Genomic DNA, 27,553 nt, shown 5'->3' with positions numbered 1-27,553 from the left:
CTCACTTCCCTGATTCTTGGGTGGGTTTGATACGTCAGCTAAGTTACCAGTGGCAGCAAGCACCAGGCACCCAGGGTTTTACCATGGCCTTGATAGTTCAGGTGAATAGGAGTTCAGACTGAGCGATCAAATACAAGTTCAGAGGTTCATCCTTACCATCTATGAAATTTGGCCAAATTATTTTGCGGATTGTGCAAAATCATCTGTAGGAAAGAAAACCTAATTTCTTTTTATTGCATTGTTTTGAAGTTTAAAAGAGCAAGCATGTACCCCTCCCTTCCCAAATTCATATGGGGAAGCCCTAAATCCCAAATCTGAATAATGTTATTCAGATACAGGATCATTGCAGATGCACCTAGATCAGATGAGGTCTTGGTGTGGGCACTAATCTGTTATCACCGGTGAGGTCATTTAGAAGGGGGAAATGTGCAGTTAGAGAAGGGTTCACAGAAGAACGACATGTGAACATGCCAGCAGAGACCAGGCTGATGTATTTGCAAGCTCAGGGCTGCCAAATCTTGCCGTCAGCCCCATGAGGCTGGCAGGACAGGCAGGGAACAGAATCTCTCAGTCTTCAGAAGGAACCAGCCCTGTGGCCACCTCCATCTTGGACTCCTAACCTCTGGCACCTGAGACAATACATTTCTTTTGCTTTAAGCCTCTCAGTTTGTGATACTTTGTTCCAGCAGCTCCACATCACAGAGGTTCTACTGCCTTCCAGAACTACCACCCTTCCAAAGTCTCCAATACATGATCCCTGGGGGACAAGCCCTTTCCAAACCATGGCAACCTCCCTGAACATCAGGGTTTTTGTTGTTGTCAGGATTATGTGCAATAGTGTATATGAATATGCCTTGCACTGCATACAACTGTCAATTTATTTCCTTGCCTTTCCTCTACCTTGTACCTCCTCCTCTGGGCTTTCTTTAAATATATTCAAATCAGTGTATTACAGGACCTTCTATGTAAACATAAACCTAAGTGTGCAGTGTACTCCATTTCTGATCTTCCATAGAGCACATAGAAGAGCCGTTCTCTTTTTCTGTGATACGTAACATTATATATGTTTATATATAAATTTACATTTATAAATAAATTTATATATACATATATAAATCCTCTGGGAGGTGCCTGCAGTAATCTTCCACACACCTATCCTGCTGTGTTAGATTTGACAGTAAGAATATCCCCATGAGGCTAACCTGGAAAGCAACAGCAGATAAACACGTTGCCATCCTTGCGATTTTGAAACAACATTTTTCAAGCATCTCAGAGAGCTGGGGAAAGAAGGGCTCTTTTCTTCTAGGCCTCCTGTTTCTCCTCTGGCAGGGAAGGTACTTGCAGGTGTTGTGAGGCAGCAGGAGGTAACTAGGAGCACAGCTTCCCTGAGATCCTCCTGAGCCATTTGCATTGTATTAAGTGAGTGCAAACCAGCTCACTTTGTCATCCATATTAATCGAGACGTTTTCAAACGTAAAATGGAGTTCCTTGGGGATTTGTGGAGGAGGCTGTGGCCCAGGGCTTCCCTGGCATTTCCTTGAAATGGGCTCTGCTTGGTACAGCTTTGTTTTCCACTGATAGTACACAGAAACACCTCTTCCTGGATGGACAATGGCATCCATGTCCCTCCTGCCTGCAGCATTATTGGAAGGAAACCGTGATGCCCCGAACCAGCAGCATTCACATCCCATGACTCGGGAGATTTTTGCAAAACCAGCGCAAAATACAGTCTTTTGCTTTCTATGAAGCCACACGGAAGGCTTTGCCTTGATCTGAGGACCCAGGAGCTGAGCTCCTTCAAGTGTTCCAGGCAGCAGTGAGGGGGCCAGGACCCTGCAGCGCAAACTGCCTGCAGGCTGCAAAATTCCAGCAGAGAGAGGGTTTTTGATGTCTCAAAAGCTTCGCACCTGGGGGTGATTTCCATGCAGAGACTGAGAGCAAATGTAGCTAACCCCTGACCTCCCCAAAACTCACATCTGTACCAAGCTTTCCAGGGATGGAATGATCTCTTTTGTTTTCCTAGACATTTCAGGCATACAAAGAGCATGAAGTGTATGTAAGTTTGGAAAGAAAAAGAACAGTGGAACTATGTCCGAGGGCATTGGAGCTGGAATCGGGGACCAGTGTTCTAATCCTGCCCCTGCCAAATTTCTAGCTGGGAAACCTTCTCAATGCTCCTGTACCTTTTTATTAGTCAGTTTCTTGTTACCATATCAAAATGTTGGAGACAAGTTAACTTTATGAAGAAAAGAGGTTTATTTAGCTCAGTGTTTTGACAATTCAAGGGCAGGGTTCCTGGGACAGCTCAGCTCCTGTGAGAGCCCTCTTGACTGCATCATATGGTGGCAGTGACAATAGTACAATAGTGACAATAGTACTTGAGCAAGTGACTACCTCTCCAGACAGGAAGCAGGAGGGAGCCAGTGGGACCAGGCCCAGGCTGTTGTAAAAGCTCTTTTACAAGAACTCAAGGGCTCCATGAGAGCTTAAACTCTTCTGAGGGAAGAGCTACCAGCAAGACCTAAGAATCTACCCATAGACTCCCTCCACCTTCCAATACCTCCACCCTCCAGACAAAGCTTCGGACACATGACCCTGGGGGAGAAACTGTATCCAAATCATGGCAACCTCCCTGAACCTCAGTTTGTTTGTGAAATAAGTTAATAATAATCATTGTCAGGATTATGTGCAATAGTGCATGTGAATATACCTTGTACTATATGTCTACCTCTCCACATGTTTCCCTCCAGTCTGTCACCTATCACATTTATTGAATGATTTCCATGTTCCAAGTCCTTTGCTTAAAGCTGTAGTGTTCATTAATTATATAATGCAAAGAGGCAGTATCTTTTTAATGGCTTAAAGTCACATTGCTTGAATTTAAATAAATCTCACTTAGCTGTGTAATCTTAGTCAAGTCCCTTTAACTCTGTAAGCTGGGATTCACACCTGCAAAGTGGAGAGAGTAACAATAAACTCTGTAAGCTGGGATTCACACCTGCAAAGTGGAGAGAGTAACAATATCTACATTATGGGGTCATTGAGAGAAATAATCAAGATGATGCTTGCATATTATTTAGCAAAACTTGGAACAGAGAAATTGTTATACAAATATAAGTAAACCTAATAACTACTTTTTGAAGAGAGGATTTTGCTGTAACTTGTAAAGAGCTATACCTACCTGTAAAGTTAAGACAATTCAGTCTGCGACTAGACTTTAGTTGTGTTAGGAAAGTTGTGTTATAAATGAGTTTATATCTGTGATTCAATATGTGTGTTTCTAGTTCACTTAAATGGTTTGTCTTTATTTCTTAAGAATTCTTCCAATATGAACTAAAAGAAAGGAGTATTTGTGCCTAAGAGTTAAAAGATGGAAGGAGAGGTCAAGGGAAGAGTACTATTTTGGAAAGAATTGAATTCATTGCTTAAGTAAACTGGGAAGCAGGACAATCAATAATTGGAACTGGGGGCAGAGGAGAGGCTGTGCAGGAGGTGGAGGTGCAGGTGAAGGTGGCAAGTGCAGATGTGATCTGGCAGACAGAATAAGGGAGGTTCTTGTTCCCAACACAGAACCTGCAGGAAAATGTACAGATGTGTAGTTATGTAGAATATACTCAGGAACTTGAGTTTTATTGCACTTCATTTGGCCAAAGCACAGAGATTTAGGGAAAATGGGAATGTGGATAAAGAAATTGGGTGGCATTCCAATGGGAAAGATTTTTATCTCTACCAAGGCAAGGAATTTGTCTATTGGCTTCACCTCAAACCTTCTCTTGCTTAGCAAGTAGGCATAAATACTTGATGAAGTATTTTTAAAATGGGCAGAAGTTAGAGAGAGATCCTCCAACAGCCAGTTCACTCCCCAAATTGCCACCATGACCAGGCCTGGGCCAGGCTGAAGCCAGGAGCCAAGAATTTCATCTGTGTATCCAACATGGGTGGCAGGGGCCCAGACACCAAGGCTATCCTCTGCTGCCCGCCTGGGCACATTAGCAGGGAGCCAGATTATAAGTGGAGTAGCCAGGACTGGAACTACTACCCCTATAGGACATTGGCATTGAAGGCAGCGGCTTTAACCACTATGCCACAACACCAGCCCCCATATATCTTTTGTTTTATTTGGTTTGGAGGGAAGTGAAGAAACACTAATGACTTTGGAATAATGGAAAATTATTTTATTATATTTATACAATTATTTTTCTAATAATTATTAAATTATTCTAATAATATAGTATATTATAAAAATTTACTATCAGAAAAGAAGTCTCATAGTTCTCTATCAACTGGATTGGAGGGGGAAGAAATTGTAAATAGGTAGACAAATAGACCATGCTGTTATCTATATGAAGTATGAGAACCAGATTAAGTATAGTGGTTATGGGGAAACATTACCCTATGTGTTAGCAGCTCTTAGAATCTGTGCAAAGATGTTGTCAGGAAAAGATGAAATCAAAAATATCTCCAGTGTCTCCCACCTAGGTAACAGATAGCCTATCTGTGCATTTATTCTTTTTATAAATATTACTTGCATTGTGCTGAGTGTTCTGTATCCTGAAGACGCAAGACCGGATGGGTAAGAATCAGAATGAGCCCATAAGACTGTCAGGTAACTGTCCAAGGTGCTGAGTGCTGTGGCAACATTGCTCCAGCTGAGTGACTGGATCATTGTGACTACACTGTAATGTGGCTGGGAAGGGCTTTACCAGGGAGATAGCAGTGGAACTGAACCTGCAGTGGAAAGATCTGGGTGTGGAAAGGAGAAATTGGTCATCCCAGTTCTGTACATGTTGTAAGAAATTTAGATGCAGTTGGAAAGCATGCAGTGGGCATGGCACTCAGGAGCAGTGTTGGGGCTGGATATGTTACTTGGATATCACCTAGAAGAGGATAAGATTGTCAAGTGAAAAAAAGAAGAACATGTGTAGACCCTGTAGAGAATATTTCCGTTAAGGATCTAGAAGGAAAGATGAACATGAGAGTCCCATAAGAATACAAGAGGAAGCTTTTCTAGGAGAGTCGTAAGGTGTCTAGTTGCATGGAGAGACCAAGGAGACTGAGCATGAAAATGATTGTGGGAGTCAGTAATTCCCAGATGCTGATTCTGCCTTCATGAGAGCACATCCCTTTGAGTTTCTTCTCTGTATATAGTATGCTCTACAATGTGCTCAGAACCATTGCTGTCTCATAAGAGATGCCCAATAATGTGGGGCAGTTGTTACTGCTTTGAGATTGTACATATTATTTGAGATGCAGCTTCAAGCCATTTCTCCCTCAAAACATCCTCTGAGAATTTTGGTTCATTTCTTTCTCAAAATCTCTATGATATTTTTCAGTGTAATATATATGCTACTAATTCCTGGGCCAACCTACACTCTGATTTCTATTGTTTCAAACTTTATCTATCTCAATTTCTTGTTTCACTTTTCAGAGGTGTATGTGTTACATCCTGACTTGATTGTAAATTACCTGAAGTTATCCAAACTCCTTATGATTGAATGAACCTATAATTTATTTCTTCTCTTCTTTCTCCCTCTTCCTCTTTTTTTGCTTCTTCTCTCCTGTCTGCTCCAACCCCTTTCTCTCCTCACTCCTCTCCTCCCCCTTCTCCCTCTTCCCTTACCTCTCCCTTCTCCTATTTTCTTTCTTTTGATGTTTCAAATCTTTACAAGACATAATCTAAAAAGGAAAATACATATTTTGGAGTCAACATGACCTGGATTTGAACTAATTGGCAGTGAAATGAAGGTAGCCTAAATGAAGTTACCCACTGTGAGCTTTATCCTCCTCTTCTGTAGAATTCAAAATCATAGGCTCATTGGCAGTATAAATAGGGCATGCTTGGTCCTAATTTAATCAATGCTTCCCTGGGCCAAACTAAGCACAATGGATGCTTCCATTTGTTAGGATTCCTTTAAAATATTTACTCTGAAGTCCTTTACATCCCTTAGTCCTCCATTGAAATGCTTCTCAAGCAACCCTGACCCCCAGAGAACATCTGCCTCTGTCCTGGTGCCCACTTTGCACATTGGTGGTGCCTTCACTTACTAGATTGTATTGTCTTTTATGAAACATTGCTTCATCCACTTGACTGGAGATAGCTCAGTAGGGTGCTTCCATCTTGCTTATCTCCACAACTAGGCATCATAGGTCCCCTGGAGAACATACATGTTTCTCAACATAGCTGTGGTGAGTCCAGCGTGAATCCCACCTCCTCACTGGCTCTGTGAACTCTGAGCAGATTTCTTCAAAATATTGTTTCCTTCTCTGCACAAAGTGAGATCATGATACCTCTTAGAGCTCTTGGAATTTTTGGAATTAGTGTTTCAGGCTTAATGAATAGCACTGTATGTGAAAATGTCTAGCAGTGTGCCTGGAACATAGCAAATTTGTAATAAATGGCAGCCCCAGCTCCTTGCTCAATGTCACTCACAAACAAGCTACTCACAAAGTGTTGACTGAATTCAACAGAAAGGACTTAATCCTTATTTCTCTTTTCCAATACTTGTTTTACTTATTACTGCTTGTTGTTCAGAGTTGACATGTTTCTTCCTGGCAGTCAACAGCAGCGGTTTATGAAGAGTTGAGGTCATGCTTATAGACCATGTTGCACTCTTCGGAAAGAGGGTGCTTATCAATATCAGCAGGCTCTATGTAGGTATTTGCACTTGCGGTACCTGATCAAAATGACCTGTTTTTCCTTATGTGCAGAAGGAGACAAGAAAAAAAATGTTTAGTGGATAATTGGCTCTTTCTTTTTTAAGATTTATTTCTTTATTTGCAAGTCAGAGTTACACAGAGAGGAGAGGCAGAAAGAGAGAGAGAGAGAATCTTCCATCTGCTGGTTTACTCCCCAGTTGGCCACAATGGCCGGAGCTACACCGATCCGAAGCCCGGAGCCAGGAGCTTCTTCCGGGTCTCCCACGCAGGTTCAGGAGCCCAAGGACTTGGGTCATCCTCTACTGCTTTCCCAGGCCTAAGCAGAGAGCTGGATCAGAAGTGGAGCAGCCAGGTCTCGAACTGGCACCCACATGGGATGCCGGCGCTTTAGGCCAGGGTGTTAACCCGCTGCTCCATAGCGCTGGCCCTTATACATAAATTCATTGAATGCTAAGCCATGTAGGGGGAGAAATGACAAAATTAGAGAATTTGATATTTGAGATGAGGAATGAAAGCAGGGAAAAATATCTTTCTGCCTAAATTCTCTCTTATTCTATGGGTCTATTAGCAGGAGAGAAGCTAAGGAGAAATAATTAAGAATAAAACAAAAATCCCTGTAGCAGTGAACAGGGATGTGGCTGTCTGTATATCTTCCATTTAGTGATGTTTGCATTCAACACTTATATCCCTGCTACTGGGCACAGGGAAAGGGATAAGATACAGAAATTCCTTTGTTATTAGTTACAGTTTTCTAGTTGCAAGCAATAGAAATGAACTGGGAAGAGTTAAATACAGTAGGGGGCAACACAGCATAAGGCCCCAGTGGTATCTCATAGAACCCAAGGAAGGGCATGTGTGAACAGAGCCTCTGAAAAGATGACCCTAGAATTTAGGATCGGTAAGAAGAACCTTCTGTGATCACGTCTTCCACAACACCTTTTCTCTTTGCTTTTTCATAGGAATGGCTTTCTCTTACCCAATGGCCAGTGGCAGGAAAATGTAGTAACCCAAAATTCTACATTTACATGTTATGATTCCAATCAGAAGGAGAAATTGACTCCCCTCCCCTCTCTCTAGTTCAATACTCAATTCCCAAAGATGGGACTCTGTGTAATCAGCACAGCATGGACCAGATGTCACCATCTGGTTCAATCAAGAGGGGCCAGAGGGTGAGGTCACATTGTATAAACATGACCACTGAATTGCTACTGCCAGATGAGAGGGGGCGGTCAGCTGGCAACTTAATCATTGAGATCTTGGCAAATACCTCAAAAGGTGTCTATGCTTGATGAATGAGACAAGTCCCAGCTCTCGTAGTCAGTGAGATAGAAGCAATGGAAGAAGTGAGCAAAAGAGAAAAGAGGGAGAGAGAACTCTTTCATCCACTAATTCATTCCTCCAAATGCCCGCAAAAGCCAGTGCTGGGCCAGGCTATGAACCGAAAACTCAAAACTCCATTCAGGTCTTCCATATGGGTGGCAGAGACTTGAGCTAAGACCTACTGCCTTCCAGGGTGCACATTAGCAGGAAGCTGCATCAAAACTGGAATAACCAGGACTTGAACCCAGTCTCTCTAGTGTAGGATATGGTGTCCCAAACAGTGATTTAACCACGGAGCCAGACACCTGCTCCTCTAGAAACTGACTTCATTAGGGTCAGGTCCCGCATGGCAGAGCAGGCATTTGCAAATTGCATTCCTCTGCTCTGAGTCCCACATACTGTCCACGTAGCTTCAATTTGAAAGGCACTGAGTGGCACATTAAAGCCTGCACTTGCACTGTCCACTGTCTCCATCACTGGTTGGGTTGACTTCCTGTTGGGATGTGGCTTTGTCTTCCACAAAGGTGCCTGAGCAAAACCTCAAAAGTTGTGCCTGCTTCCCCTTTTTTCATGTTTTCTTCCACAATTTATCCACAATCCCTTTCTGGTATTCCTCTGAGATAGTTTTTTTTTAAATTATATATTTATGTGAGAGGTGGAGGTACAGAGAGAGAAGGAGAGACAGAGTGAGAGGTCTTCCATCTGTTGGTTCACTCCCCAAGTGGCCACAATGGCCAATCTGAAGCCAGGAGCTTCCTTCTGGTCTGCCATGTGGGTGCAGGGACCCAAAACATTTTGGTCATCTTCCACTGCTTTCCCAGGCCACAAGCAGAGAGCTGGATTAGAAGAGCAGCTGGGACACGGAACTGGTGCCCATATGGGATGTCCACGCTGCAGGTGTAGGCTTAATTGACTATACCACAGCATCGGCCCCCTAAGATAGTTTTTAATTCAAGTCATTTCTCTAAATCTACTGCCGACATCCCTGTCTCATCTCTCTGAATTATTAGCCCCTGCCTCTACTTCTCCTGCTTTTGACATAGAGAAATCTTTACATCATGTGAGTTTCTCTGGTGGCTCCCCAATAGAACTTAGAACCAAGCCTGCAGTCTGTATCCTCTGTTAGAGAGCGGCATGTGAAGGAGCTCTCTCCCCCTCACCTTCCCACCTGCTTCCTCTGGATCACTCTGCTCTGATCATTCTAGCTCCTTTCTGTTTTATAAACAAGCCAAATGCATGCCCTCCTGGCATGACTGCCCTTTCCTTGTTGTTCAGATCTTCCAAATGTCAGTTCTACAGAAATGCCTTCATGGGTTTGCCAGTGTGAATTAATTGTTCCCTACCCTGTCCCAGTCACTCTTTGTTTCATCAAACCATTTAATCATCTTCATAACACTTATCACTATCTGGAGTGATCTTGCTCATTATTTATTTACCTGCTTATTCTCTGCCTTTCTCCTTTGGGATCAAAGCTTGAAGAAAGCAAGGATTCTGCCCCCTGCACACCGTGTGTGTGTGTGTGCGTGCGCATGTGTATGTGTGTTCAAGACTGGACCCTGGCACCTGGACCAGTGATTGGCACCCAGTAGGCATTCAGCACATGTCTGTGGAATGTATGAATATGTTGGGCTGGCCGGGTGAGCAATCCAGGGTGTCAGTGCTGGGCCTATGCCCTTGCATTCATTATGAGCAACTGTCGAGGGGCACTTAGTCACTGTCTCTTCCAGCACATTCCACTTAAACCCTCCATCACGGAGATTTATCTCTGAGTTTAATCAAATGTAATTTATATTGCAGCCTCCTCAGTAAATAATTGATTTGCCCTCTCTGTTGTCTTCATCACAAATACTTCTTTGTACTCTAAAGAAATAATTTAATCGGTCGATAGTACACACATCTCTTTTATTTAAAAGGCAGATGGAAGATAAAGCGTAAGTCTTGTTCACACCAGAATTTACCAGGACCACAATAGTCTTGCCTAACAAAATACTCTGCAAACAAGTTGATGGCAGAGATATCCAATTAAACCCCTTGTTTTTTTCTAATGGAGATGACCCCACGGAAGTTTTAACTACTGGAGAATAAAATTCTTGGCCAACTACAGGCTGCATATGAAAATAGAAACGTTTGCTCATTTGTGGTATAATTAACCTTTGGCTGAGCCCACGTGCAGGCTTTCAAATGCTGAATGTGAACTCTCCCTGAGAACTCCAAACCAGGGGTTTGACCATTCTGCATTGCCCATGACCTTTGGACTGTGGAGTAAATCCGATTCACCTGCTTGCCTCTTCTTTGCTGTCATCCTACAGGTGTTCTGTAGGCAGTGTGTCCAGTGCTTACTAGAATCCTTCTGTAATCCAAGTCATATACACTTCTTTCCTTTGCTCTTGCATGTTGGTCCTGAGAAAAGGACCTTACATGGGAGAGGTGAATTTTCCATTTGTTATCAGCCTATGCTTTCCTGGAGTAGGTGGATGGGAGGGAAAAAAAATGAAGCATCAGCTTTGAAAAGTGTGAAAGACTCCATGCAAGTGCGCTCACAGAGAAAATACATCTTACTGCTGTTAGAAGGAGTTCTCGACATTGTATTTCTTTGCACTGTTTTAATGGAAAATATCTTAACTGTCCAATGATAGGGGATTGGTTTGATAAATTAGGCTGTATCTATATGATGGGATAGTATACAGCCAATAAGAATCATGTTAGAAAATCTATCAATGTGAATGTGAAAGAAAATATATAATACATTGCCATATGACAAAAAGAAAACTACAGACTTAAAGTATGATTTTTTTTTTGAAAAATGAGTGTGCATATCTGCACTTAGGGAAAAGCTTGGAAAAGCAATACTGAAATGCAACTGTGGATATCCTGGGGTGGTGTTGTAAGTGATTACCCCTCCCCCCTCTTTTTTCCCCTTTGCATTTTCTAAACTTCAAGCTTTGACCATATTTCACTTTGTAATTAGAAAGTTAAAAATATATAAAAGCAGTTTTTTGGAAGAATAGAAATCAAAAAGGTTTAAACCTCTGTTCTTTTTCATTTGTAACAAAGTCATCTTCACTCATAATCACCTCCTAGGGCTTTGTGGGTCCTGGAAGTTATTACTATGTGCCTTTGCCTAAGAGAAATGAGTTGTAAACTTCAGGGAGGCAATACGCCCACTGCACCTCCCAGTCTTTGTGGTTGTGAGGTTGACCTTGGGTTGGTATCACCTCCACTGACTCTTAGAAGCAGCACAGCTGCCCAGGTTGGGTATGCCTTTGAGTTGTGTTTAGGGGTAAAGCCTTAGCTACAGATTTTTCTTCCTGGTTACTCTCAGCCTCGGATCATCAGTATCAATTTGAATCATTTGAGCACTCAGTGTTGCCTCAGAGCCCTCCTACCCTTATTCTTGGATTGTTTCAGGGACTGGATGGCCTGGCTTTTCCCTCCACATCCAGGTCCTTTCTCTTTCAGATCACTCTGCCTCCAATCCATTGATTTTTGTACCATCTTGGATGGAATTCCCAGGACACCAGTAGCTGATCTATAGCACTTCTGTATGAAGCTTGCTGGGGAGTCTCAGAATCAGCATCAATGGGGGAGTGAAGGTGGCACGGCTGGACAGAGGGAGGAGTCAATCTGTGAAGCGGCTGTGACAAAGGGCTGCACCAACCCAACTGTCCCACAAGGAGCGCTGGCATTGACTCTCCCAGGTGTGTCAAATTGAGGCTGGGGCCTGCACCTGTACGTGCAGCCACATCTAATCAGCAGTGACTGATTGGATGCAGCTTCAGAGAGGAAGGTGGAGTGAGAGGAGAGCACAGCTTTGGGTGAGGAAGCTCTTTAGCGGAGGGCATTTCCTTGGGAGCAAATCGCTGGCGAGCCTTCTACATAGGAAGTATGTGACATGGGGGATGAGTCTTCATTTCTGCCCCTGGGGCTGAGCAGTGTGTCATATGTAGCATGCAGTCCGTAGGAGAGGAAGTGAAAATACCTGAAAATACCGTGAACGTGGAGTGCTGCCCCGGCTTTGTACATAGGACTGCAAACCGTTCCTACAGTAGTCCTGCAAGATGGGTATCATTTTAGTTTGCCAGGAGATGACATGACTTGTTCTTGGCCAAGAAGCCCTAAGAAGCAAGCTAGCAGTGAACTGAGGTCCCTGCTGGACTCTGTTCTTTCCTGTTCTTTTCCATTCCTGACCCTGCTGGCCCTTGTTGATTGTAGATCCAGTTTCCCATTGTATGTCACATGTATCTCTCAGCCCATCGGCATTGGTGCAGCAACACAACCTTAACAGGATCCTTTTGGCTCTGAGTGACAGCACACAAGTAAATGTCAGAGCTGTGGATTCGGACCTGGCCTTCCCCTGCCTTCCACAGCCCTTCAGATCCTCTTCCTTTGAACCTCCTCTTGGCTAACTGTATCGATTTTCCAGCACAACCGTGCCTGCCTGTCCTCACTCTGATCTTGGGCCCGGCTTCTCCTCCCAGTCTTCATGCCCTCATCTATGAGAAGGGATTAGTACTGCTTGTCATGCCAGGTCGTTGTGAGGAGTAAGAGGACAGTGAAGAAGAATTTGCATGTTGTTCAGAGCCTGTTCCGAGGCTTGCCATGTGGCACGAGTACATTCTAGTGTAACACTTCACACTTAGTGGCAACACACAGTGGAGTTTATTCTCTGCCTCTTGGCCTCCAAGAAAAAGACATAAGCCCACCAGTAAGAAAGGAATGATGTAGGAGCTGGCACTGTGGCATAGCATGTAAAGCTACTGCCTACAGCGTCAGCATCCCATATGAATGCCGATTTGAGTTCCGGTTGCCCCACTTCTGATCCAGCTCCCTTCTAATGTGCCTGGGAAAGCAGCAGAAGAGAACCCAAGTGCCTGGATCCCTGAACTCACATGGGAGACCCAGAAAAAGCTCCTGGCTCCTGACTTCTGCCCGGCCTAGTCTTGGCCATACAGCCATTTGAGGAGTGAACCAGCGGACAGATCGATCGATCTCTCTCTCTCTCTCTGCCTTTTCCTCACCCTCTCTGTAACTCTTGACTTTCAAATAAATAAATAAATGTTTTTTGAAAAAAGAAAGGAATGGTGTTGTGCCATCCTCATACTAGCAAGTCTGTAAAATTAAGCTATAGATTTAAAAAAAGGCTGTTTGAGCCTTGATTAGTCCAGATTAGCAAGCTGTGCCAGGCTTTTGGGCCTGCATGGAAGGACCTCTAAAGGACTCAGCAAGGAAGAGTTACAATGTCTTTACTAAGAACTTTATGCTCTTTCTCACTGTTTCCTTTCACATGAAGATGCGGTTGGCTGTTTGTCTATTAATACTGCCTTCTGCTTGTGTGCAGGAGATGCTGAGTCCTGATGTCAGTGGAACCCATTAGTAGCATCTGAGACTTTCTACTCCATATGTGTGCGTTTATGGGAGGTGGGGGTGGGGGTTGTGAACTGTGGGTAAACAAAGTCAGAAATTTCCCTTAAGCTCTGTAGTTTGTTTGCTCAGCAAATATTTGTCATGTGCTTACCATATGCAAAAGGAGCTGTCCTGGTCATTTGGGATACAGTGAGAAAATCAGAAGAGTGTCATTCCTCAAGGCACTCAGGGACTCCCAGGGGAATATTGCCCAGCCTGACTTCCTGCCACTGAACCACGCTGGGATGCAGTACGTGGAGATCCCTCCAGGTGTATGAAGCAGGCCCCTAGCTGCCCTGCCCTGGTCATCTCTTCAGTTCTCCTCAGAGGAACTTCAAAGTGATGTTGGAAGAGACACAGCTAGGACACGGTGTAGTGACCGATGTGGCTCATCTAGTGATGTTACTAAGAGTTTACTAACTATGCCATACCATTTTTATAATAGATTTTTTTAAAATCAAACTAAAAAAGACTCAGTGGGAAGAAAACAGCTTCACAGAAGTAAATGCTTGTAGACCTTTGTCAGAGAAACGCAAGAAGGACCAACTCTCAGAGCAGAAGAATTGGGTCACTTAAGTGAATGGAGACACCAAAGACTCCTGCCTTACAATCCAGTGGTTTGTAGCCTGGATCTGCTGGAGCATCATCAGCCAAGCTTATGAAATACAGATTCCCCAGCTCTCACGTGAGACTGTGCAGAAATAGAGCCTGGAATCTCAGTGTTATCCATTGTGCAGAAAGATGTAAGCGTCCATATGCCCTTTATATGGAGCTCTTTTTGGAAACACCAGAGAACATATTTTAAGAAAAAAAATTTGTGCATGAATCATGAGTTGAATATTATTTTAGCTCTTTAATTAGTTTACCTTTTAGCAATAATGACAGTACCCATGTTCGTAAGAACAGCCCCCTAAGTGTGTTTTTCCCCTTATTCTGCTCACTACCAAGCTAGTTAATTACACAAAATCATCATTCTCTCCCACACAGCCAGCATCTGTAATTATTTGTCCATTGCAAATCAACACCTGGATAATTGCAAATTAGAATTCTCAGTAAAATAAGTTATCCCTGCTGCTGGGCCCCAACATCCCCCCACCCCCAGCAGTCTGTTCTGAATCCGGACAACCTAACACAATAGGGCTCCACAGTGGACAGACTGATGTTGGACAGACAAATCCTATACTCTGAAATTTTCTCATCATTAAGGTGGATAGTCTGTGACTCAGATAGATGTGCAGAATGAGAGAGACTCTCTCTGTTAATAATCCATGAGGTGGCCTCTCCATTGCCTTCAGTAAGGAGCACTCTGCTCCTAATTGCATCCTTATTCCCAGGCAACCAAAAAGTCCCCAAACGGCTGGGCCCATTACCTCTAATGTGGATGAGTTTGCTATGGTGAGCTTTGGGCCATGTAATGTAAAAGATATGATCTGGGCAGGAGGAAGGTGTAGGTGTTTACCGAATGATGGCCATGTGCCATACGGTGTGCTGAGGGTACAGCATTTGTTATCTCCTTGGATCCTTTCTGATTGCTGTGGTCTGGAGTGCAGATAACCACAATGTTGTCTAGCCTAACGTGCAGAAGGGCCGACAAACTCTTGCTGGCATCATAAACGTGCAGGAGGGAGCAATGCCCCTCACCAGCAGTGTGACTCTGCGTCCATTACTCAGTCTCCTCTTCCTCTGAATGTGTAGCTGTGGAGCCTAAGTCAGGCAGTTTGTGGAGAGCAGGTGTGCGCTTTCTCAGGTGTCATCCAGCTTCGTACTCCTCCTCCCTAGTGTCGGCCCCCTACCTGTTCTGGATTGGATATTTGTGTCCACTATCACCACCAGTGTCCATATGTTGCATCCCTGACTCACAGTGTGATGGCGTTTGGTGATGCCTTTGGGATACAATTAGTTTGTTTTGTTGTTGTTGGTTTTTTTTTTTTTTTTGACAGGCAGAGTGGACAGTAAGAGAGAGAGACAGAGAGAAAGGTCTTCCTTTGCTGTTGGTTCACCCTCCAATGGCCGCCGCGGCCGGCGCGCTGCGGCTGGCGCACCGCGCTGATCCAAAGCCAGGAGCCATGTGCTTATCCTGGTCTCCCATGGGGTGCAGGGCCCAAGCACTTGGGCCATCCTCCACTGCACTCCCAGGCCACAGCAGAGAGCTGGCCTGGAAGAGGGGCAACCGGGACAGAATCCGGCACCCCGACTGGGACTAGAACTCAGTGTGCCAGTGCCGCTAGGCGGAGGATTAGCCTATTGAGCCGTGGCACCGGCCAACAATTAGTTTTTGATGAAGTCAGTAGGGTAGAGTCCTCTTGGGGGGATGAATGGTCTTAGAACATGAGGGAGGGAGCTGAGAGTTCACTTGCGCTCTCGCTGTCCACCTTCCTTCTTCCATGCATGCAGAAAGAAGAGGTCTTGTGAACACACAGCGGGATAGTGGCCTTCTGCAAGCCAAGAAGGGGGCCCTCACCAACAATCAGCTCTGCTAGGACTTTGGTCTTGGGTGTGCCATCCTCCAGAATCCTGAGAACTGCGTGTCTGTTGTCTGAACTATGCAGACCATGTTACTCTGTCACGGTAGCCTGATCTGACAAGATACCCACTTAAACGTTTAAGTACCTAAAACACAGAAGTGAATACTCAGCCTGGAATTTGAAATGCGTTGGAGTTAACCTCTACTAGACAGGAAAATGCTGTAACTGTCAAAAGTTAAAAGAATTCACAGCCAAACTGACCACATGAGGGGAAAAAATACATATTATCTTGGCTCTTGTGTGGATTTCTATGACTGTGCTCATTATAATCCATGGCAAGTAGGAGAGATAAAGAGCGAATAATCTTGGGTGTGAGATATCTTTTATTTGGCCATTAACAGTCTTTACCAACAGCCTGAGTAGGAGGCCATTTATGACTTCAGTGGATTCTGTGGGCAATCTGCTTGTGTCATAAAAAATGCTAATTGCCTTCCTCCTTCCCATCCTAACTCTGACAGTGGTGCTTGTTTATGTTGAAGCTTCTGCAGAGTGACTCCCAGTGCAAGACCTCAACATAGGCAGAGCCTTCTGCTGCAAGTCAGGGACTTAGTGTTCTTCCCAACAGCATCTTTGAGGTCTGTTCAATGCCTGGGGGACAGGTCTGATTTAAATTCAGAGGAAAGGCACTTCTCAGGTCAGGAGGTGGGCAAGTTGTGATGAGGTTGAGAAACACTGCTTCCGAATGGCATAAAGCAAAGTCAACATTAAAATGACTATGGTTAGGCACTTATTTTATTCCATTAGGAATTTTATTCTTTGAGAACTAAGCAAATTACAGTCCTAGAATAGAAGAAATAAGGTCTGTACCTAAAACACAGAGATGTCAAGTGACTCCTTAAATGCTTCCTCACAGTGGTCTGACCTCCAGTATCCACTTTAGAATAAATAAATAGGTGCAAGCATTTGGCCCAGCTGTTTAGACACCTGTGTGACACTTTGAAGCACCTGGGTTCAGCTGTCAGCTCTGGCTTACGAATCCAGCTTCCTGCTAATGCAGACCCTGGGAGACAGTAGGCCCAAGGCTGGATTCTTGCCAACCATGTGGAAAACCTGAATTGAGTTCCCACCTCCCAGGTTGGCCCAGCTCAGCCTCAGCTGTTGTGATATTTGGGGAGTGAGCAAGTCGATGGGCATTTTCCCTGTGTCCATCTGTCTAATTCTCTCCCTTTCAAATAAATAAATACATTGTTTTATTCAGTGTGTCTGCTATTCTGTGTTAAACACTGTGCTAGGATCAGAAGACACTGTTCAATCAATCCCAGGTCCCACCCTCATGAACTGTGAGTATAATGGAGATAGACAAGAACACAGACAGTGAAGTGCTGTTGAGGCTCTGACAATGCTGAGAGAGTAAATAAAAGTATATCCATGTCTTAAGAAAGACGTAGGCATACAGCTGTCACATGACCCAACAGAGTCTCTGCCTTTATGGGGTTTATATGCTAGCACAGATTGGATTAGTTTGTCTCAGGAGTGCAGAGGAATCATCAGTAGAATACTAAGGGAGCATCTTGAGGATCCTACCAGACAGCTCTTTGGGCGGGCTTCAGGGCCTTGTGCCAAGATCTCAAGTGTGAATGGGAGGGACAGGGGACACAGGGATGGGCACTGTCTTCGTAGCACAAAGAGCAGGTAGAAAACTGAAAGGCACAAATCATGGTTTGTCAGAAGATGTTGGTAAAGGCCACCGTGGGGAGTGTGGGAAAAATAAAGGGGAGAATGGTCCAAAACGGGGTGGATGGGTTACAAAGTCAATGCTAGAGGAACTTGTAGGATGTGCTGAGGAAGTTCATTTTAGTTGGTGAAGAGTAGGTGATAAGAAGAAAGGTGTGCTTAACAAAATCATTATAGCAGAGGCTATACTTGATCTGAGTCTTGAAGTATTGGTCAAGATGACAAGGCAAGGTAGATAAGAAGAAATAATAAGGGCAAAAGGCATGGGGAAGCCTGACTCATAGGGTTCATGTTCAAGGTGTTGGGGGCAAGGGACCAGAAAGGAGGTGAGAGAGTGAGAGCCAAAGGTGCCACGGCAGGCTGGGCAGAAGGTCATGACTTTAGACAAGATAGTATGTGACAAGTGGCTTAGGGGGTGGGTCCTTTTGGAGTCAGTGTGGAGTATGGATTAGAGGGTGACAGTGTAGGTCCATCTTAGATCCTCCCCACCATGCATTAGAGATGGCAGCCTCTGAGCTCCCCTGTGTTGGTCAGAATTGATGATTCCAGGAAACACAGATGTCTTTTCGTGACTGTCGGTGTGCTGTGACTCCCTGGGGATTTTTCAAGTTGTTTTTTCCAGAGAGATCTGCAGGAAACACTGCGGGATACAAGTACCCCCTGGGCTATGCAACATAATATACTGGGCCAGGGGAAATAGACGACATCCATTTATGTTTGATTTTCAGCTAAGAAGTTTGGAGGAAAAAGAAGGTTGAATAGCATAAATATATGAAACGTCAGTAGTCCATGTATATAATGTATGCAGAAATATGCCTGTTTTGAAGTTAACATGATAAAAACATTTTACTGGTAGAGACAGGTAATGAAGACAATTGCAAAACTCTGGAGACCTGGTTTTAAGGGTTTAGGAAGACCTGAGCTTAAGTCTTGGCTCTGGGGCCGGCACCATGGTACTGTGGGTAAATACACTGCCTGCAGTGCTGGTGTCCCACATGGGCACCGGTTCAAGACCCGGCTGCTCTACTTCCGATCCAGCACTCTGCTGTGGCCTGGAAAAGCAGTGGAAGATTGCCCAAGTCCTTGGGCCCCTGCACCCACGTGGGAGACCTAGAAGAAGCTCCAGGCTCCTGGCTTCCAATCAGCTCAGTTCCAGCTGTTGTGCCCATTTGGGGAGTGAACCAGCATATGGAAGACCTCTCTCTCTTGCTCTCTCTCTTTCACTCTTTTTCTCTCTGTGCCTCTGTGGCTCTGCCTTTTAAATAAATGAATAAATCTTTTTTTAAAAAAAGAAAGAAGCAGGGTTCCTGAAGACTGCATCAGTCCCTTCTGTAGGTAGTGCCCACGGTGACCCAATTACATCCCACGAGGCCCCACCACTTAAGTCCACACTACCTGCCAGCATCACCACACTGAGCACCAAGTTTCCAACATGTGAAACTTTGAAGGGGCAACTCATGCAAACCATGTCCAGATCAAGTACATGGTGAGCACTTAGAGACACTTTGGTGACCATCTTCTGTCTACGAGCACTCACTGGATGCATGGGAATTGTGGGTATTGGTCAATCTGTAGTAACAGACCACACCCAAAATCAGGCCTCCTTACTTCCAGGCCCAAAACTGCTTTTATTTCAGGGTATTTGGTTTCCAAGCAACTATATGACCTTGCATAACCCCCTTCTTTGGAATTCAAATCAGTGCTGTGTTAAAAATTCAGTTCTCCAATGTCTTGGGGAATTTGGGATTAAGATTCCTGACAGGAAGCAGGCATGGTGGAACAGGGGGTTAAGCAACTGTTTGGGATGCCCACATCTTATATCAGAGTGCCAGTTTGAGTCCTGGCTACTCCACAATTCTGATCCACCTTCCTGCTAATGTGCCTGGAAGGTAACAGGTGATGGTCCAAGTACTTGAGTCCCAGCCATCTCCTGGATAGAGTTCCTGCATCCTGGCTGTGGCCTGGCATAGCCCTGGCTATTTGGAGCACTTGGAGAGGAAACCAGTGGGTAGAAGTTACCTGTCTTTCCCTCTCTCTGTGTCACTCTGCCAAATACATAAATAATAAGATCCTAGACAAAGCATATACTATAGTTGCTGTTAATGACTGCTGTTTGTCTAGGAAACCAGGTGAAATAGGTATATCAGAGCAGAAATCGTCAAAGGATTCTGTGAAGCTTCCTTCCCTCTGAACTCAGGAGGAAAGCAGGAATGAGCTGGGGTGTCCACTCCACCTCCCTCACACTCCCTGTCTCCCAGGTACACACACCCAGCCAGCCACCATGGGTGCCACAGAGATAATGTCTGTTGAGCTTAAGGGGATCCTTTTTAAATGTTAAAAAGAAATTCTGACTTTTATGGAAATAGGATTGACATCCATGAATGTATCTTTGAAGAATATTATTACTAATGCATGTATCTCCTTCATAATGGGTAAACTATTTAAAAGATTGCCATCAGTTTGAAAACCCCACATCAAATCAAAATGTTAGAAATTGTCACTCTGAAGGCCCCAGGTTGACAAATATCTTACAAGATATTTTCTGCTATTCTCTATGAGCTTTGAGGATTACTTTATGTGAATCAATGCAATCTACTGTGTTCCTCCCCATGGTGCAGAATCTTAATGGATGAGATTTAAGAATGTATTGTTGCTGTTGCTTTCTATAGGTGGTTCTCCATTATGCTAAAATTTAAAAATTTATAGCAAAGCTGTATTAATGCATCTGCTGCAATGGATGCTCCATGAGTATGAACATGACTGTGCACCTTGTTCAGTTCTGAAACCCTAGCATCTTAGAACATAGAACACTCAGTATGTATCATACAAGTGAATGAATCAATCATAAATGATTGATAATGTGAATCTTGTGAATGTGAATCTTAATGTGAATCTTGTATTTCCCCAAATGTCAATAGAATGTCGCTTTTGATCTAATCTAGACAACAAACTTGGGTCATCAACAGTCCTATGCCCCAAAGAACAAAGTCCAAAGCTTTAGTTTGGGTTTCCAAGGCCCCACTTCATGTGTCGACCCCTCTAAACTATTGACATCCATCTACTCATGCTTTCGAACTGTGTTTGCAAGTACATCAGTTGGCTCCAAGCCACCCCAGAACAGGGTGGTATCTTTAAAAGCTTCTGAGGCATTCTCAAATGCAGCAAGAGGTGGGGCTGGTGTTTGGCACAGTGGTTGAGATACCACTTGGGACATCCACATGCTGTATAGAGGACTTTGTTCAAGTCCTGGCTACACTCATTCTAGTTTCCTTCTAATGTGCATGCTGGCAGGCACCAGGCGATGGCTCAAGTAGTTAGATCCCTGCTACCCCCATGGGAGACTTGTATTGAGTTCCGTGCTCCTGGCTTTGGCCTGTCAAAGTCCTAGCTGTTGCAAGCATTTAGGGACTGAACCAATGGATGTAAGATTGATCTCTCTCTCTATGCCTTTCAAATAAAATGAAAATAAATAAAGAAGCCATAGCTAGGATGAACAACAGTCTCACCTGACTATTCACTCTCCTCTAGAATTCACCTCATTTTTTGTTCCTCTGGAAGGCTTGTCCCCTTCTTCTTTACCCATTGAACCCCTGCTTTACACAAGACCTTACCCAAATGTCATCTCCTGTCTGTAGCTCTCCGTGCCCTGCTCCCCAGCAGATAGCAACGATTTCTCCTTCTCTTCAGCCTGCGTGACATTCACGGGCCTGGTTGTGTTCTGTTCAGCTGAGCGTTTGCCCGTGTAACTCCTCTTCTCAGTTGTGACTTCCTCCAAACAGGAGATGAGACCTGTTTTGCCCACGTGGGTACTGCTGGAGGCTAGCAGGGTGCCCAGCATGAAGAACACTGTGGGGCAGAGTGGTATACAAATGATGGTCATAGTATTAGGATAAGCACATAATTTACCATCCACACTGGGATATTTATTAGAGCAATTAGAGTTTCTGGTAACAGTAGTGCTAAGACAAGAGAATTAAACTAGTACTGTCTCGGACATACTGAAATATAATCAGCCAAATAACATGGGCCAACATTAATTGAGCACTTGCTGTTTGTAAGATGCTATCCAGTGTGCTGTTCTGTGTGTCATGTATTCAACATTCACAGTGATCCAGTGTGTGAACAACTGTTAACTGCACTAAACAGACAAGAACACTGTGGCAGATAGCTAAAGAACTCACCCACGGTGACACAACTAAAGGAGTAGCTTGAAGAGCTGGGACTTGAATTCATGCTCTCTGAATTCTGAGCACATATTCTCTTTTTTATTACTTTTTATTTTTACTTCTTAATTTTTATTTTTTAAATTTTTTGACAGGCAGAGTTAGACAGTGAGAGAGAGACAAAGAGAAAGGTCTTTGTTTTTCCGTTGGTTCACCCCCCAAGTGGCCGCTACAGCCGGCACGTTGCAGCTGGTGCGCTGTGCCGAACCAAAGCCAGGAGCCAGATGCTTCCTCCTGGTCTCCCATGTGGGAGCGGGGCCCAAGGACTTGGGCCATCCTCCACTGCACTCCCTGGCCACAGCAGAGAGCTGGCCTGGAAGAGGAGCAACCGGGACAGAATCTGGCACCCCAACTGGGACTAGAACCCGGGGTGCCGGCGCCACAGGTAGAGGATTAACCTAGTGAGCCACAGCGCCGGCCCCGAACACATATTCTATGCCACAAAGCCCTGTGGCCTCCCAGCTAAAGTTCTCAGGCCTTGGAATAGGATAGGGTGAGGATCTGTTGCCAGCTCAACTTGAAATAACTTTAGTTCCCTCTCTGGTGTAATTTCCTCACTCATTGAACAGTAACAATGCCTGTTTTCTGTAACATGGAGGCACCATGCCTAATGGTTAGAACCATGACATTTTACGTAAGTCCTAGCTGCAAATTGAGGCTCTAGGATTTGAATAGCAGAATCCAAAGAAGATATGCAGATGTACAAAGAGCGCACAGAAAGATTCTCAGCAGTATTAATTATTGGGAAAATGCAAGTCAGAGCAACAATGAGGTATCACTAAACACTCACTGGGATGGCTGAAGTGAAGAGAACAGAAAACCACAGATGTTGTGAAGAACATCTAACAGAATCTCTGGAAGCCTTATACTTTGCTGGTTGGGTTGTAAAGTGGTTCAGTCACTCTGGAAAAATAGTTTGACTGTTCCTTAAAAGATTAAACCTAGAGTTGTCCTATGACCCAGCAATTCAACTCCTAGGTTTAACGCAAAATTATTTAAAAACGTACATCCACCCAGAACTTTTAGATGAGTATTCATAGCAGCACAACTCATAATAGCTAAAAGAGAAACTGCATAAAAGTCTAGCAACCACTTCTGTGTAATCACACAATGGAGATATTCAGGGAAAAAAAAAAAAGATACTCATTACTTCATTACTGATACAGTGAAACTTAAAAACATGTTGCTAAGTAAAAGAAGCTAGACACACACACACACAAATTCCATTCCAAGATTCCAAAATGTCTAGAATAAGAAAATCTATAGAGACAACAAGAGATTAAGTGGTTGATTAGTGCTGGAGGGAATGGGGAGTGACAGCTAATGAGTACAGTGCTAATTGTTGGGATGATGAAAATATTCTAAAATTAAATTGTAGTAATGGTTATACAACTCTATATACTAAAACCACTGGATTGTATGCTTTAAGAGGGTGAATTTTGTGGTATCTGAATTACATCTCAGTAAAGCTTTTATTTAAAAATGCATGCTCTGCAGTCAACATTGGGCATTGGTTTTGTCTTCTGTAAAATAATGTATGTTATTGAGCCTAACTCAAAGGGCAGAAGTGAGGACATTAAAGGAGGAACTGCATGGGAAACCTATAGCATAAGAACTGATGCAGTAAAGACTCAGGAATGCCTAGTGGCCAGTTGATGAATTGCCTTAAACACATGGACTTTCTTTTATCCATCCTAAAGAGTGGGGTTACCGATGCCTTTAGCAAAATAGGCCAGGATGCATGAAGACTGACCCTATCCCTTACATCCTCAAGCTGTATGTGCTTTGGTTGGAATTACAGTCTTTTGGTTGTGATGTCTGTTATTTATTTCTTAACTAATATAACTGAGACCTTACTCAAGATGTGCTCATGAAAAATTGCCCTTTTAATGGTGGAGCATTTAATGAGAATCTGGATTATCTACTGCATAAGTGCCCTTCATACAAATTAGCTTGGCCCTGGGTCCTAAGCTAAATTGGGCTCCCTGATTTCCCCTAAATGGCTTAATATTTTCTTATTAATCTCTGCCCTTGTTCACCTGATCTGGCTCTGCCCCCTCTTATGAATCTTTCTCCTTGGCAGATTTCTATGCCCTGACAAATGCTTCTTAAGACTGTCTTTGTATTTGACTCATGGGTATTTTTTTTTTGGACAGGAACAGTGTCTAGAAGCTATTTGGTCCATTTTCAAGTTGTCTCACCATCTCCCAGTGGAGTTGTAATGCTGCCAGTGCATTGAGTATCAGCAGTGGTGGGCCAGTGTTGTTTCAGAACAAGATGAAGGTGGAGCTTTATGCAAAAGTTGGGTAGAGGAGAAGCAGTCATGCACAGTAGTTAGGAGACCAAGCTTGTGTACACCGAACACAAGCAAACCTCTAGCAGAGCCTCTGGCATCAGAAAGATCAGGATCCAAGTCCTACTCAGTGAGTGTAGACAAGTTTCATGGCCTCTTACATCTTCTATTTCAGTCCATGTCTATGAAACCTGAATAGTAAGCAGTACCTTACTCTGACATTTTTTATGTAGCTGAACAAGTTGATGCATGCATTATGCTTTGTGATAAATGCTACCTAATATTGTTATAATATTTCAAAGATTGAAGAAGTTCCATTCATTAAAGGGATGATATTAGTGACTGAATAATTAGTGACTGAATGTGTTGAAGAGATAGAGAATGGCACCTGCGATCCAGTGAGTTTACCTTTCCAGTAAATCATAAAACAAGGCTTAGGTCACTCCTGCCAAACACTGCCTGCTCAGATAGGGAGAGGTGACCAACGGCCTTGTTTTTTAGCTAAGTATATAAATTTTATCATGATACATGATGCCTTTGTTCTTAGATATAGTCTTTGACATATGCCTTTACAGAATCACAAGTTTTAATTTTTATGTTAATTATAGTTTGTAATTAGTTATCTGTGCATTTTATTAGCTTTATGGGATATTATTCAAAGACTTTGCTATGCTGAGAGTCAAAGGGGAGTTGTGCAAAAGAACTCCTGGGAGCAAGGGACCACAGGTCCAAGTCTGGCACTGCGGGCATTCCTTCTCTGCCTCTCCACCTCTCGGCATTGTATGTTCCATGTGCACCTCCCACTGGGATGATTATAATGGCAATGGCAACCATTCACAGAAAGCTTACAATTTATGCTGCACATACATAATCTCACCAGAATTACTATTAATGCTGGCTCTGTAAAGTAGATACTGTGTCTTCATTCAAAAGATAAGGAATTTAGGCTCCAAACAATTTAGTTGACTTAAAACAAAGGAACCATAATTTGAAATGAGGCTGTCTGATTCCAAAGCTTTTTTTTTTAACTTTTATTTAGTAAATATAAATTTCTAAAGTACAGTTTATGGATCACAATGGCTTTTCCTCCCCCATTCCATTCACATCAAGATTCATTTTCAATTATCTTTATATACGGAAGATCAACTTAGTATATATTAAGTAAAGATTTCATCAGTTTGCACCCACACAGAGACATAAAGTGTAAAATACTGTTTGAGTACAAGTTATAGCATTAATTTACATTGGACAACACATTAAGGACATTCTAAAGCTTGAACTTTCATATACACCTAGCATAATGCATAATACATTTTTATTTGCAGTCTTCAAAACTTGGGCTTCTAGGGGCATACACTTCATCTGTTGCCAGTGAGCAATAGCATTTGGCACAGAGGATGTGCTCCGTAAGGGGTTGAGTAAGTGAATGAAATGAAAGTCTTGTTTTGTCAATAGAAAAGCACTTTGTCATAGTTAGCTACTATTGTTCTGTTATAAGGATGTCCTTAGATCACTCCCAACCACATAGTGCACTAGAAAAGCCTTGCTTTGCACATCAGAGAGATGGAGGGAAATGAGCTGTGGTCATCCCTAAGTTTCTGATCAGTGAGGAAAGACATGAAAGAGGAGGAATCAGAAGTTAACAGTGATGGTTTTCTGGTAGATGCATATTGGAGGACCAGGGCATTCTGGTTTTAAGAACTATGTGCTACAGCCACTCCGCTACCTAGGCAAAGTGTAATGAGGATAGAGATAAGTTTGAATTCCTAAGTACTCCTCTCATTTCAGATCTTATTTCTTACTGTGTGAACTTGCAGTGGCTACCTGAATGCTGTGACCTTCACCTTCGTCATCTAAAAACTGAAATGGTTTGGTTATTGTGAAAAGTGGGGATAAAGTTTATAAAACATCTCCTAAAGCCCTTGCTCAGCTCACAGTAGCTCTCCTGTCCTTACATTATGTGGATATGATTGAACTCTTGGTTGATGTATCTTAGCAAAATATTATGTTAATAATAATTGAGAGAGCCCGTTGCAAGGTGTGGACACTGGATACCAACTGGTATAGAAGCCTATTTCCCTGCACACATGAGTTAGCAGGAGAGATATCATAGAATCATTTTTTAGTAATTGTCCCTGGGTCATTACTTGATACAAAACAATTACTCTGGAGTTTCACTATAAAACAGTTCATGGAATTGGGTGTCAGAAGGGTCTTGGAGCCTGGCCAAGGTATTATTAAATGTTGGAAATGTAAGAGACTCAGTGCTAATACTAGTTTATAGGAATTTGGATGTGAACTCTTAGTGGGCAACTATGATTTGTTGAATAAGTAACAAATATTGAATTAATACTTTACACATATTACTTGATTTATTTATTTTACTGCCCCGTTGGGATGGCTATTTTTTAACTTTTCTTTTTCTGCCTTAGAAAACTAAGGCTCAGAGACAAGAAACATTTGCCTTACCATTTAAATGCATAAAACAAGAATGTGCATCTAGGAGTATCACTGTTCTTTTCTCATGTGTCCAGTGATTTGACTTTCCAGGAATGTAGATGAAACCAGAGAACAAATCATGCAGTTGTCTACACTTAAAGCCAATGGGGCCTGAAAAACTGCCTACCTGATTCTGCTTTTCTCTGATTTTAGGTCAGGATCGCAGTGAAGCCACTTTGATAAAGAGGTTTAAAGGTGAAGGGGTCCGGTACAAAGCCAAACTTATCGGGATCGATGAAGTTTCTGCAGCTCGGGGAGACAAGTTATGTCAAGACTCCATGATGAAACTCAAGGTGCTGTGCCAACATTGTGTGTTCAGTTGTCGTGGGTTTAATATGAATGAGGGAAAGAAATAACTCCCAGCTTTATAGTGACTAATTTCAATCATTTATTAGTAAATCACTTGGCTCACTGGTGAATCACTGTATTTATTCATTGGTAAGAGCACCTGCTGTGGGAAAGTATTTTGCTAAGCCTTGTTTTTATAATTTTTTAGTATATCACATTTTATTCTGTTTTATCTTTGTCACTTAACACCTGCAGATATGAAAGTACAAAATTAGTGGGTTGTTTAGCCCCACTCATTTAGTGAGTTTTTACCATTTTGTTGTTTTTAAATACATTTGATATATGTCAACATATGGTGAGACTTTAAAGTAAAGGCTGATTTTGTTCATTCTTACACAGTTGGCTCCCTGCATGTGTGGGTGCCACATTTATGGAGTCAACCAATTGCAGATTAAAATATTCCGAAAAAATTGTATTTGCACTGAACATATAAAGGCTTTCTCTTGCTATTATCCCCTTAAAATACATTATAATAACTATTCACATAGCATTCAATAGATAAGGTATTGTAAGTAGCCTAGAAATGGCTTAAAGTATATGGGAGGTATGTAGGTTTTTGCAAATACTATGGCATTTGATGGCAGGGACTTGTGTATCCAGTGATTTGGGTC

The 27,553-nt window shown here is 43.1% G+C and overlaps 1 protein-coding gene across 3 annotated transcripts in view; it reads left to right on the top strand.

The window, feature by feature from the left end:
* Positions 1-27,553, top strand: part of DAB1 (DAB adaptor protein 1) — an 896,917-nt gene that overhangs the window by 717,742 nt on the left and 151,622 nt on the right. For all 3 annotated transcript variants that reach the window (XM_062193360.1, XM_062193362.1, XM_062193361.1), the window contains one exon: positions 26,748-26,887. In XM_062193360.1, coding sequence (XP_062049344.1) covers positions 26,748-26,887 — 140 coding nt within the window. The remainder of the gene's footprint in view (positions 1-26,747; positions 26,888-27,553) is intronic.

This window comes from Lepus europaeus, chromosome 5 (genome assembly GCF_033115175.1).
Source record: "Lepus europaeus isolate LE1 chromosome 5, mLepTim1.pri, whole genome shotgun sequence".
NCBI classification, from domain to species: Eukaryota; Metazoa; Chordata; class Mammalia; order Lagomorpha; family Leporidae; genus Lepus; species Lepus europaeus.
This window is presented reverse-complemented; position numbering and strand designations above follow the sequence as displayed.